The sequence below is a fragment of the Schistocerca serialis genome, chromosome 12, assembly GCF_023864345.2.
Source record: "Schistocerca serialis cubense isolate TAMUIC-IGC-003099 chromosome 12, iqSchSeri2.2, whole genome shotgun sequence".
NCBI lineage: Eukaryota > Metazoa > Arthropoda > Insecta > Orthoptera > Acrididae > Schistocerca > Schistocerca serialis.
In genome coordinates, this window is record NC_064649.1 from 142,382,850 (window position 1) to 142,396,730 (window position 13,881).

General features: G+C 45.9%; 1 protein-coding gene across 1 annotated transcript in view; it reads right to left on the reverse strand.

The window, feature by feature from the left end:
• Positions 1 to 13,881, reverse strand: part of LOC126428005 (putative uncharacterized protein DDB_G0271606) — a 61,608-nt gene that overhangs the window by 27,548 nt on the left and 20,179 nt on the right. Inside the window, exon 3 of the mRNA XM_050089888.1 lies at positions 2,460 to 2,648. Coding sequence (XP_049945845.1) covers positions 2,460 to 2,648 — 189 coding nt within the window. The remainder of the gene's footprint in view (positions 1 to 2,459; positions 2,649 to 13,881) is intronic.

Genomic DNA, 13,881 nt, shown 5'->3' on the forward strand with positions numbered 1-13,881 from the left:
AGGTCATCCCCGTTTTCAAGAACGTACGTCGAACAGATGTGCAGAACTATAGACCTATATCTCTAACGTTGATCAGTTGTAGAATTTTGGAACACGTGTTATGTTCGAGTATAATGACTACTCTGTAGGAATCAGCATGGGTTTCGAAAAAGACGATCGAGTGAAACCCAGCTCGCGCTATAAGTCCACAAGAGTCATAGGGCCGCAAGGCGTTCGATACAGTTCCCCACAGTCGCTTAATGAACAAAGTAAGAGCATACGGACTATCAGACCAATTGTGTGATTGGATTGAAGAGTTCCTAGATAACAGAACGCAGCATGCCATTCTCAATGGAGAGAAGTCTTCCGAAGTAAGAGTGATTTCAGGTGTGCGGCAGGGGAAGTGTCGTAGGACCGTTGCTGTTCACAATATACACAAATGACCTTGTGGATGACATCGGAAGTTCACTGAGGCTTTTTGCAAATGATGCTGTGGTGTATCGAGAGGTTGTAACAATGGAAATTGTGCTGAAATGCAGGAGGATCTGCAGCGAATTGACGCATAGTGCAGGGAATGGCAATTGAATCTCAATGTAGACAAGTATAAATCTGGAAGTACGCATTAGGAGTGATTTAAAATGGAATAATCACATAAAGTTGATCGTCGGTAAAACAGATGCCAGACTGAGATTCATTGGAAGAATCCTAAGGAAATGCAATCCGAAAACAAAGGAAGTAGGTTCAGTACGCTTGTAGGCCCACTGCTTGAATACTGCTCACCGGTGTGGCATCCGTACCAGATAGGGTTGATACAAGAGATAGAGAAGATCCAACGGAGAGTAGCGCACTTCTTTACAGGATCATTTAGTAATCGCGAAAGCGTTACTTAGATGATAGATAAACTCCAGTGGAAGACTCTGCAAGAGAGACGCTCAGTAGCTCGGTACGGGCTTTTGTTGAAGCTTCGAGAAGATACCTACACCGAGGAGTCAAGCATTATATTGCTCCCTCCTACGTATATCTCGCAAAGAGACGATGAGGATAGAATCAGAGAGATCAGAGCCCACACAGAGGCATACCGACAATCCTTCTTTCCACGAACAATACGAGACTGGAAAAGAAGGAAGAATCGATATAGGTACTCAGGGTACACTCCGCCACACACCGTCAGGTGGCTTGCGGAGTATGGACGTAGATGTAGATGTAGATCATGAGCAGTGACTGGCGTAATGTGTCGAGCCAGTTGCTCGGCCACCATTGACCAGTCGTTTTGAATTGGAGAGAGATCTGGAGAATGTACTGGCCAGGGCAGCAGTGGAACATTTTCTGTATCCAGAAAGGCCCGTACAGGACCTGCAACATGCGGTCGTACATTATCGTGCTGAAATGTAGGGTTTCACAGGGATCGAACGAAGGGTAGAGCCACTGGTCGTAACACATCTGAAATGTAACGTCCACTGTTCAAAGTGTCGTCAATGCGAACAAGAGGTGACCGAGAGATGTAACCAATGGCACCCCATACCATCACGCCGGGTGATACGCCAGTATGGCGATGACGAATACACGCTACCAATGTGCGTTCACCGCGACCATCGTGATGCTGTAAACAGAACCTGGATTCATCCGAAAAAATGACGTTTTGCTATTCGTGCACCCAGGTTCGTCGTTGAGTACACCATCGCAGGCGCTCCTGTCTGTGATGTAGCGTCTAGGGTAACCGCAGCCACGGTCTCCGAGCTGATAGTCCATACTGCTGCAAACGTCGTCGAACTGTTCGTGCAGATAGTTGTTGCCTTGCAGACTTCCCCATCTGTTCATTCAGGGATGGAGACGTGGCTGCACGATCCGTTACAGCCGTGCGGATAAGATGCCTGTCATCTCGACTACTAGTGATGCGAGGCCGTTGGGATCCAGCACGGCGTTCCGTATTACCCTCCTGGACACACCGATTCCATATACTGCTAGCAGTCATTGGATCTCGACCAACGCGAGCAGCAATGTCGCGATACGACAAACCGCAATCGCGATAGCCTACAATCGGACCTTTATCAAAGTCGCAAACGTGATGGTACACAATACTCCTCCTTACACGAGGCATCACAACAACGTTTCACCAGGCAACGCCGGTCAACTGATGTTTGTGTGTGAGAAATCGGTTGGAAACTTTCCCACATGTCAGCACGTTGTAGGTGTCGCCACCTGCGCCAACCTTGTGTGAATGCTGTGAAAAGCTAATCATTTGCATATCACAGCATCTTCTTCCTGTCGGTTAAATTTCGCGTCTGTAGCACGTCATCTTTGTGGTGTAGTAATTTTAATGGCCAGTAGTGTAGTTTCTGAAGCTGGATAACATAACAAATTGATCACCACCTGAAATGGCATCGAATTCTTGGCCTGTAATTGCACTTGCACGCTACGGTTAAACGTTGCAAAACCTCCTCCAGCTGTATACAGTAATGGACAGTTGGTGTTACACGCACCTGGCGCTGCGTCTCCAGCTCCTCTATCTTCTGGCGCTGCTGCTTGAGGAAGACGTGGCGCTGGTGCACGGCCAGCAGCTGCTGCTGGAAGGCGATCGGAGACGCCACTGGAGCCTCCACGAGCGGCTCCACGCTCTGCGGCAGGCCGGTCAGGTCGTGGTGCAGCGTGAACGCCGCCACCAGCGGCGCCTGGAGAACACCGTCACACACACACGTCACGTCACGCTAATCGCCTCAGTCTATATTACCCAGTGTCGCCTTGAATGCTACATTTTTTTTCTTTACTGTTCACAGTACGAGCAGCCCTTAGCGGCTCGCCATCTCACCTACAACTATTCATGACGTCGCCTTTCCGGCTTAGATCTGTTTTAATATGTGACTTGTAAGTACTGCATCTTTTTCCAGTCAGTACAAACTTTAATTTTATTAATGTATTATATACCTAATATGTTTTAGAACAGTTAGTGTAATTCTGAAGACGACGCTCATAGTAGCGTCGAAACCTGGTCAATTTTGCCTTAATATTTGTGACCGAGGGCTTATTTGTTCTAGTATAATGAGGTGCTATAACAATAAAAAGGTGTTGAAACGGTGACTGTTTAAAACTGGTACATGGCGAAAAAGTTGTGAAGAAAACAAAAAAGAAACAAAGTGGTCAGTGATGCTGATTAAAAACACCTAGGAGATAGGAGTGCACAATTAAAACAAAAACAGCGACAGTCTGGTTTCTGTTCGCAACACTTTAAAAAGGGCATGCACGACGCTGAACACTCCCGGAAAGCACTGCACGATATAGTACGAAGGGATATGGGTATGGGGGGAGGGGGAGGAGTACACGGACAGACGGTGGGAAGGGGGGGAGGAGAGGATGGAGGGAGAGGGCACAGAGAAAATGGGGGCGGAGCATGGTGGATGCGAGAAAGGAGTGAGGAAGACAGTGGAGGGCAGAGAAAAAGGACTCATGGGGAGAGAATGGAGTGAAGGAGTGGGTAGACGGAGAAAAAACAGGATGGAAGCGGTGGAGACGGAGCCCAGGAAAAGGACTGAGGGAAGGAGGGGGGGTGAGGATCATAGTTGATAGGAAGGATAAATGTAGGGAGAGAGGGAGGGGGAGGGGGAGGGGGAGGGGACTTGCTTACATGAGTAAAACACGTGGGGAAGCGATCAGTAGCAGCTTACAAGCGCAAGCGACACACACACACACACACACACACACTGATCGTGACCTTGCCAAATATCTCACGAAATAAGCGTCAAACTAAAAAACTATAAAGATCGAAACTTGTCTAGCTTGAAGGGGGAACCAGATGGCGCTATGGTTGGCCCGCTAGATGGCGCTGCCCTAGGTCAAACGGATATCAACTGCGTTTTTTTAAAATAGGAACCCAGATTTTTATTACGTATTCGTGTAGTACGGAAAGAAATATGAATGTTGTAGTTGGACCACTTTTTTTGCTTTGCTATAGATGGCGCTGTAATAGTCACAAACATATGGCTCACAATTTCAGACGAGCAGTTGGTAACAGGTAGGTTTTTTAAATTAAAATACAGAACGTAGGTACGTTTGAACGTTTTATTTCGGTTGTTCCAATGTGATACATCTACCATTGTCAACTTATCGTTTCTGAGAACGCATGCTTTTACAGCGTGATTACCTGTAAATACCACATTAATACAATAAATGCTCAAAATGATGTCTGTCATCCTCAGTCCATTTGGCAATACGCGTAACGACATTCCTCTCAACAGCGAGTAGTTCGCCTTCCATAATGCTCTCACATGCATTGACAATGCGTTGACGCATGTTGTCAGGCGTTGTCGATGGATCACGATAGCAAATATCCTTCAACTTTCCCCACAGAAAGAAATCCGGCGACGTCAGATCATTTTAAGACGAATGATGTATCACCAAGCAAATACCGTCCGCACTGGCGGAATGTCACGTGATACCACGTACTTATACGTTTCTGACTATTACAGCGCCATCTATCACAAAGCGAAAAAAGTGATCCAACTAAAACATTCATATTTCTTTACGCACTACACGAATATGTAGTAAAAAATGGGGGTTCCTATTTAAAAAAAAAAAAAAAAACGCAGTTGATATCCGTTTGACCTATGGCAGCGCCATCTAGCGGGCCAACCATAGCGCCATCTGGTTTCCCCCTTCAAGCTAGACGACTTTTGTTCTTTGTAGTTTTTTCGTTTGTTCACATTGTTTGACACCTATTTCGTGAGATATTCGACCCGGTCACTATCAATGGACCACCCTATATATATATGGATCAAGTTCTGTGGTTTTCCATTTTATTTTCGTCTTTGGGAGCAGCAAGAGAAACGCGCAACTTGGTTTAAAACAGGTGGTCACTGTTTTCGTGTGGGTGACAGACATGGCATCACTGGATGGCAAACATAACTCTAATGGCTGCTACGACAGTGAGGATTGATCCTGGTACCAGAATGTGGGGTACTGTCTTCCCTCCAAAATACTTGGTCCAAAAAAGTGCCATCATCATTAAGCTTGCCCTCGGGAACATTACCACCACATATGGCCACGTTGGCTAATGTCACAAGTCCAGATCCGTCAGTCATCCAGACGGTTGCCACTGCAGCTACTGACCACACTACTGCCTGTCTCCACAGATATCCATGCCATATGGATGCGTCTACACTACGGCCATCTGCACTGTGGAAGCAAGTAAACCAATGCACCTCAGCGAACTTTATCGTTCATGGTGGATCACCAAAATAGAATGGCGAGCGTACAAAAATAAAATTATGAATATATAATTTCATTATAACACAATTTCGTCTTTTGAGCTTGCACAGAATTTGTTATTTATGTAGTTTTTGGTGCTGTTTTCTGCATTGGAGTCACTCAAGAGTGAAGTCCCTGCCATCCATTTAGATTACGTTATTAGAATATTATTAGAAAAAATGCGCACAAGTTATGCATAAGTTACACAAATTACATAGCTTTGTGATATCACACCTCGTTCGTCACATTTCAGTGTTCACATTGTTTGTTATGTACAGAGCTCTGCCAGTGATTTTACTCGTTTTTTACACCTGGTCACAGGGTCGGTCGCACAATGCATACACACAGCCACTGCCGGGGTCGTGAAAACTCTTGTTCCCGCAGGGAACCCTTTTTCATAGAGGAACTGCGTATGAGGCTCCCATTCGCCGACATAAACTCCTACATTTACATTACAGATACTGCAGTTATGTAGGCCTATCACTGTCTGATTTACAACAGCCCTGGTAAAAATATGCTGTTTTGAAGAGCGCGCTGCAGCGCGTAGTGTGAAGCAGTCGCCCTCCGTTTCTGGCGGTGGCGCCGCTGTGGCAGTCGCAGCTTTGGTGTCTCCCTCTGGTGGGAAAGGGAGGAAAGTTGCCTGTTCACGTGCATTTAAGGGGCGCTATGAACTCGCTAGGGGAGTCTGGTGAGTTGGTCAGTGTGGGGCAGTCAGTGTCTGTCTGTCGTCCGGAGTGCTAGTATGTGTTAGGCCGCCAGTCTGCTCAGGCAATGGTCATTGGCGGTTGCATCGATCAGTCGGTCGGTCGCGCACTGAGACACGAGATGACTTGTCCGCCTCGAGCGTCGGCGCATGTGAGGTCGCCACGTGAGTCCAGTGGGCCGCGCCATATAGCGAGGGGTAGTGGCTTCGCGGCCGACACGAGAGCAGCAGGAGTCAACCCACGACATCGGTCTGGCCGGTGCGAGCTGCGACGCCGTGAGACGGGAGATCGGCGCGCCTTCCTGCGTCCGTTGAAGCGGCTGGCAGCGGACGGTTCGGGAGAGCGATTTGGGGGGTGCTGCGCCAGGTCTTCGCCAGACATCGCAGTTTATTAGTAGGTAAGTGATTCGTGATATGTTGTTTCATGTACGTCTTAAATACTACTTGTTTTCCTGGTCAATCTCTCGTCCCAAGCTTGCTCGTCTGTCTCTCGTCCGCAATTGTTAGGCAGTTAGTGTCTGTCTGTCGGTCTGCCGTACGTTAATAGCTGCCTCTGTCATGTTTGTCGGATTCGGTGTTAACGAATTTATTGCTTCAAGTGTAACGGCCGAATTCCTGAAATATGTTTTCATCTTGGCTATCATCTTGAGAGGCGGTATAAGTGTAATGTAGAGCATGTTTGTGTATTTTATGTAGGTCTGCATTTCATGGGTCTTTATTTAAATAATAATTTTAGCATATAAAGTTGCCACCCTTCCACCGTAAGACTTTTCTTAGAAGTTAAAATCAAGTCGCACCTTCGGTGGCAAGGTTAATATTTTAATTGTTAGTGTTTTGCACCATTTCCATCCCTCTTACGGGGTGCATAGTTTACGTGGTTGCGTGAGTTGTTAAAACTCTTAGTTTAAAGTAATCTGGTGTGCTGCAGATTTGCACCAGCGTAGTCTTTCAGAGGTTGTTCTGAGCGATCGTGACTACGGCCGGGTCAAAAGGCAGGGGCAAGGGTCTCAGCCCGAAAGCTCATACTGTCAATATTTGTTCTTTCTGCCTCTGAATACAACTGTAACTTGATATTTTGAGGGTGCTTTGAGATTATAATTTTAAATCTGTTTCAAACAAAAAAAAGGGCTTTTTGGAATAAAATTTCCATTTGTTGAAAGAGATTTAATTCTTTTTCATCAGTTACCCACTGGCAACTACTTCCACGCTCACATAGCGTGATTAAATGTGTTAATGTTCTTGATGAGTCGTTAGTAAATGAAGTATATTCTTAAGAAAAGCTTTTGAGAGTAAATTCACGGTTCAGTATGCACTAAATATATTTCCCGATATTGCACCGAGCTACAAAACACAAGGGTATCACATACTTAGGATATGTCGTTTTGTTTTCAAGACAGCTGTTTACATTTACGAGGGTATTCGAGTTCAGAGGTCTCTCACTTTCCTTTGTCGGGGCAGGGAGCACAGAGAGGCGTGCAGTTGACCTTAAAATATGCATACCACAGATGGCAGCACGGTACAGCACACGAAACCTCAGCGGTCGGAGTGGTTAGTGATTTTGTTCTAGAAATGGCGAAGGTGACATTACTCTAACATCTTGTTATCATCCGGCTTTGTTCGCTTGCATAGAGAACCTGAACGACACCGGAGTTAGATGTGTAGCGATTGCATCATAAATGTTGGTGCCACAGTTCCAACAAAGCCAAACGTTTTGTGGCAACAAAAAACAAACCTGTAAGAATGCAGCAGCATTTAATAATAAATTCACAAGTTTACAGTCACGTCAAGTGATGAAATGACACGAATGCTCGGCCAAGCAGTCCTTGTAAAGCAGTGTGACTGAGCACCTGAAGATTGCCAATGTTCGGCGAAAAGCTCGTCTGATTTTAATCACTTGATACAGATGGAAATCCAAGAACTATTTCCCCAAAGCACACTTGCTCACACACCGGATGGTATGACAACACGGCGAAGCGAGTGTGATGAGTTGGTCTGAGGGATCTACGGCTGTGTGAAAGGTATCAGCTCCGTACTTGGGAACTTTACACGCAATCATCTATGATGATCCGAGACTGCGGTGTGTCCCTGACATAGGATCCTTGCATGGTGATAGGCGACTGCAAGACTGCACACTTGGTAATGTTGAACATGATCACAGCATGAATGCAGCTTTCCTTTCACCAGATTTGAGACTGGACAAGACATGGATACAATTTTTTTGTCCAGCGAACAACACAGACTCGCCAGGACACAAAATAATTTTCGGCAATGGACCAGTGTTGAAAAAATGATGTTGACGACGTGACAGCGTAATGGCATCAATATGTCCCAAAGGGCCCAACAGTAACTGATGCAGTTGGTCTGGTGGCCGAACGGTTCTAGGCGCTTCAGTCTGGAACTACGCGACCGCTACGGTCGCAGGTGCGAATCCTGCTTCGGGCATGGGTGTGTGTGATGTCCTTAGGTTAGTTAGGTTTAAGTAGTTCTAAGTTCTAGGGGACTGATGACCTCAGATGTTAAGTCCCATAGTGCTCAGAGCCATTTGAACCATTTTTAGTAACTGATGCAACCTAGCAAGGCGCGCTATAAAGTAAGATCATTCCAGCACTGAGGCATGGTGTTTCAGCAAGACGATGCACCAGCAACTTGGCCGAATGCGGTGCGTAAGTTTCTTCATGGAAAAAAAGAAAAACACTTTTAAATGCTTCTCATGCTCTTTATTCACCTAGTCCGGCTTCTAGAGACGACTGGCTTTTCCCAGCAACAACACATGATCTGCTTTCGCATATTCTCCAGTCCTGCCACTATTGCATCAGCGATCTTCCAGTAAACAAAGCAAACTCCTCAAGAAACATTCACAACAGCCATGGGGTCGACGTTGTGAAAAGAGTGTAAAGCTGCAGGGAGGAAACTATGGCAGATGACAGAGCTTTCAGACTGTCTGAGTTAATATTTTGTGGAAAAGAAAAATTGGGGACCTTAGAACGTAAATGAACTTCGTAGCAACTCTTGAGTCTTGATATGGAAACCCCGCGTTAAGCAAGACAGCCGTAAATTCCTCTCCATAAATCTTCGACAGGGTAACCATAAAAAGTCAGCCAACGATATTTCACCCTCGATACCTGCCCATCCTCACAGCTTTATGGAGACGAGAACAGACTGCCAATGTCCTCGCCTCCTTTACAACAGCTTTCATTGTGAGCAGCTGTCAGAATGCTGTCTGCTGAGAAATGTTGTTATAGCCTAGCACTGGAAGCAACCGGTCTTTTGCGAGCAAAAAAAAAAAAAAAAATCTGATGCGAAAAATGTTTCATCCATCTGAAGATAGGCAAACCAACTTACACTTATAAGCCAAAACATTATGACCGCGACGTTTTATGCAGTTTGGTGGCATTGCGGGCACATGATGCGGAAACAAAAGAATGTAAGCGGAGCAAACACGAATGGGAAATCACCCTAGGAAATATAACGATCCAAATGACTGAATCCATTGAGATAAGAGAGTTTGACAAAGGCTAAATTATTATACGGGGTGTTCAAAAAGTCTGTCCGCAGTGCCGTATGATTGTTAGCCGCGCTTGCCGTTTGCCGCAGTGAATATACCGAAATGAAACTCAGTGAGATAAAAGTTATTAACTTACTGAATATTCATTTTTACTAACAAATTTTCGCATTAAATGTTGAAAGTGTCCCCCCTCTTGTTGAATACACAGTTCAATTCGTATAATCATGTTTGTAAACACAAGCTGTAACATTTCTTCTGTAACAGTAGCAGTGAAAGTAGATATTGCAATTTTCGATTCATCGATGGATTTTGGACGGTTTTTATAGACAGTTGCTTTCGCTGCACCCCAGAAGAAAAATTCAGGTGGTGTTAGGTCAGGCGATGGTGGAGGCCAAAGTCCCTGTGAAATTATGTGATTACCAAAAACATCAGCAATCAGTGACATTGATGGCTCTGAGCATTATGGGACTTAACATCTGAGGTCATCAGTCCCCTAGAACTTAGAACTACTTAAACCTAACTAACGTAAGGACATTACACACATCCATGCCCGAGGCAGGATTCGAACCTGCGACCGTAGCAGTCGCGCGGTTCCGGACTGAAGCGGCTAGAACCGCAGTGACATTGAAACGCGAGCTGTATCCTTGGTTGCACTATCTTGATGAAAATAACCGTTCAGTATTTCACTTAACACAAGTTCTCCTATGAATGGGTGCAGAATATCACTGCAGTATGGTTGTGCGTTTATTGTTTCGTTGAAAAATATGGCAACCACAATCCGACGTCTAGGAATTGCAGTCCAAACTCCTATTTTCACAGAATGAAGTGGTTTCTTAAGAATACACAATGGATTTGCAGTACTCCATATACGAGAATTTTGCGAGTTCATGTACCCGGATAAATGAAACCACGCGTCATAAGTGAAAAACGTTTCATTAAGAATATCCCTTCCATTTTCTTGAACGAAATTTTTGAACCATTGACAATAATGCAGTCTCTTGCGATGATCAGTATTTTTCAGTTCTTGCACGACTGTCACTTTGTATGGGAAAAGTTCTAATTTTTTCCTTACAGCTGTGTGGGCCGTTCAGAGACTAACATCGATTTCCTGGGCGAGTTTTCTTACTGACTTGTTCGGACTCGTGGACATTTTATCGGAAATATCGAGTATCCTCAGACAAAACGCTAGGACGATCACTTCTCGGTGCATCAGTCACTGAACCCGTACTTCGAAATTGGTTAATCAAATCTCGCACAGTATCGCGATGTGGGAGTGTTGTCTCCGGGAAAACTGAATTAAATGTCTGACGAACTGAAACTTTGTATTTACCGCCAGTTTCGAACGCTTGTTCGACTAAAAACACACGTTCTTCAATGGTTAGCATTTTAACAGTAACAAAAACGAAACAAACTAACAAAGGCACTAAACTTAAACTTCCACGTCAACACGTAACGACACACACCAACGATACTACTGACGCTGGCTGAGATAAACGAAACAGTGGAATGTTGGGAGAGTCCACTTGAAGGGAAGTAACCCAGTCAGGCGAACAATCATATGGCACTGCGGAGAGGATTTTTGAACACCACGTAATTATTATTACGCAGCGCCTGTGAACGATTATGTCGAAAACGGCGAAGCTGGTCGAATGTTCACGTGCTACTGTCGTGATCACCTACGGAAAGAGGTAGAAGGACAGTGAAACTACCTTTAGGCACTAAATTGTACGTCCATTGCTCTGTAAAGTGGCATAGATGGTGATCTGCGGCATCTCTGCCGAAAGAGGACAATGTTGCTGCACGCATAAGTGTTTCGCAGCACACCGTTCATCGTACACAGTTGGACACGCAACTCTGCAGTAGACCATCATTACGTGTTCACATGTTGACCCAATGACATTGTCAATTAAGACTGCAGTGGGCAGGGGACCATCAGGATTCGACCGCCGATCAATGGAAACGTGTCGACTCTTCGAGTGAATCAAATTTTTTGCTACACTAAGTCGATGGTCGTCTCCACAGACGCCGCCATCGAGGAGAACGGCAGCTCGAAGCGTGCAGCGCCCCACGGACGCAGGCTGGTGGGATCTGTACGAGGTGCATGTTCTAAGGCCTCCGGTTTTTTTTCTGATTAACTACTCACCCGAAATTGATGAAACTGGCGTTACTTCTCGACGTAATCGCCCTGCAGACGTACAAATTTTTCACAACGCTGACGCCATGATTCCATGGCAGCGGCGAAGGCTTCTTTAGGAGTCTGTTTTGACCACTGGAAAATCGCTGAGGCAATAGCAGCACGGTTGGTGAATGTGCGGCCACGGAGAGTGTCTTTCATTGTTGGAAAAAGCCAAAAGTCACTAGGAGCCAGGTCAGGTGAGTAGGGAGCATGAGGAATCACTTCAAAGTTGTTATCACGAAGAAACTGTTGCGTAACGTTAGCTCGATGTGCGGGTGCGTTGTCTAGGTGAAACAGCACACACGCAGCCCTTCCCGGGCGTTTTTGTTGCAGTGCAGGAAGGAATTTGTTCTTCAAAACATTTTCGTAGGATGCGCCTTTGGAACGCAATGGGTAAGGATTACGCCCTCGCTGTCCCAGAACATGGACACCATCATTTTTCCAGCACTGGCGATTACCCGAAATTTTTTTGGTGGCGGTGAATCTGTGTGCTTCCATTGAGCTGACTGGCGCTTTGTTTTCTGGATTGAAAAATGGCATCCACGTCTCATCCATTGTCACAACCGACGAAAAGAAAGTCCCATTCGTGCTGTCGTTGCGCGTCAACATTGCTCGGCGACGTGCCACACGGGCAGCCGTGCGGTCGTCCGTCAGCATTCGTGGCATCCACCTGGATGACACTTTTCGCATTTTCAGGTCGTCATGCAGGATTGTGTGCACAGAACCGACAGAAATGCCAACTCTGGAGGCGATCTGTTCAACAGTCATTCGGCGATCCCCCAAAACAATTCTCTCCACTTGCTCGATCGTGTCGTCAGACCGGCTTGTGCGAGCCCGAGGTTGTTTCGGTTTGTTGTCACACGATGTTCTGCCTTTATTAAACTGTCACACCCATGAACGCACTTTCAACACATCCATAACTCCATCACCACATGTCTCCTTCAACTGTCGATGAATTTCAATTGGTTTCACACAACGCAAGTTCAGAAAACGAATGATTGCACGGTGTTCAAGTAAGGAAAACGTCGCCATTTTGAGTATTTAAAACAGTTCTCATTCTCGCCGCTGGCGGTAAAATTCCATCTGCCGTACGGTGCTGCCATCTCTGGGACGTATTGACAATGAACGTGGCCTCATTTTAAAACAATGCGCATGTTTCTATCTCTTTCCAGTCCGGAGAAAAAATCGGAGGCGTTAGAACTTGAATGCATCTCGTATTACGCTATGGGAGACATTCTCCTGCGCTTGCATGGGACCTGTGGTAGTTTTCGGTGACGCCCTGGAAGCTATGAACCATTTGAATCCTTTTATGTTTGATGTCTTTGCCGACGGCGATGTCATCTTTCAACAGTATAACTGCCCGTGTCTCGGAGCCGGAACCATGCTACGGTGGTTTGAGGAGCGATATAGTAAACTCACGTTGATGTCTCGGCGACCGGATTCGCCTGACGCGAATCATCTGGAATCCATCAGGATCGGTACCGGGCGCCATCACAGCATCCTCAAGTCAGCGGCCCGTTATTTACGTCAGTTACCTGATCTGTGTACCGACATCTAATGCATCATATCACCACAAACCTACCAACAAAATGCTGGACCCCTGATAGGCAGAATCTGTGATGTATTTCGGGACAAAGACGGACAAATAAGCAATTAAGCAGGTGGTCACAATGTTTTCGCTCCCCAGTGTATGTCATCTGCCCTGGGAAAAAATGAAGAAAGATGTATTGTATATGACGGTAGTACCTGTTCCCAAAGAACAGTTACCGTGGATGTACTGTTTGCAGCTAGGGTGTCCATTTAATTATCATTTCATTTCTAGCAAAGCTGCATGCTCATCCACGGTAACTGTTCTTTGGGAACAGGTACTACCGTCATATATAGTTAAGATATGGCTTCCTGGCCATTGACCTTCTTGTGCGAACGCACACGCTATGCCCGAAGTCGTACGGGACTTGGTAGATTAATCTGCCACGAGTAATGAGTATGACGGGCAAACATCTATCAGGCGCACTACGAATGTAGTGGTGTGGACATGTTGGGAATGTGGATCTCACGGGGAGCATGCAAGGGATAAGTCTCTGCAAACGCACTATCCTCTGTGCCCGCGGTGGCTCAGATGGATAGAGCGTCTGCCATGTAAGCAGGAGATCCCGGGTTCGAGTCCAGGTCGGGGCACACGTTTTCAACATGTCCCCAATGAAGTACATCAACGCCTGTTTGCAGTTAGGGTGTCCATTTAATTATCATTTCAAGTTGTATTGCCTATCCTAAGGTGCA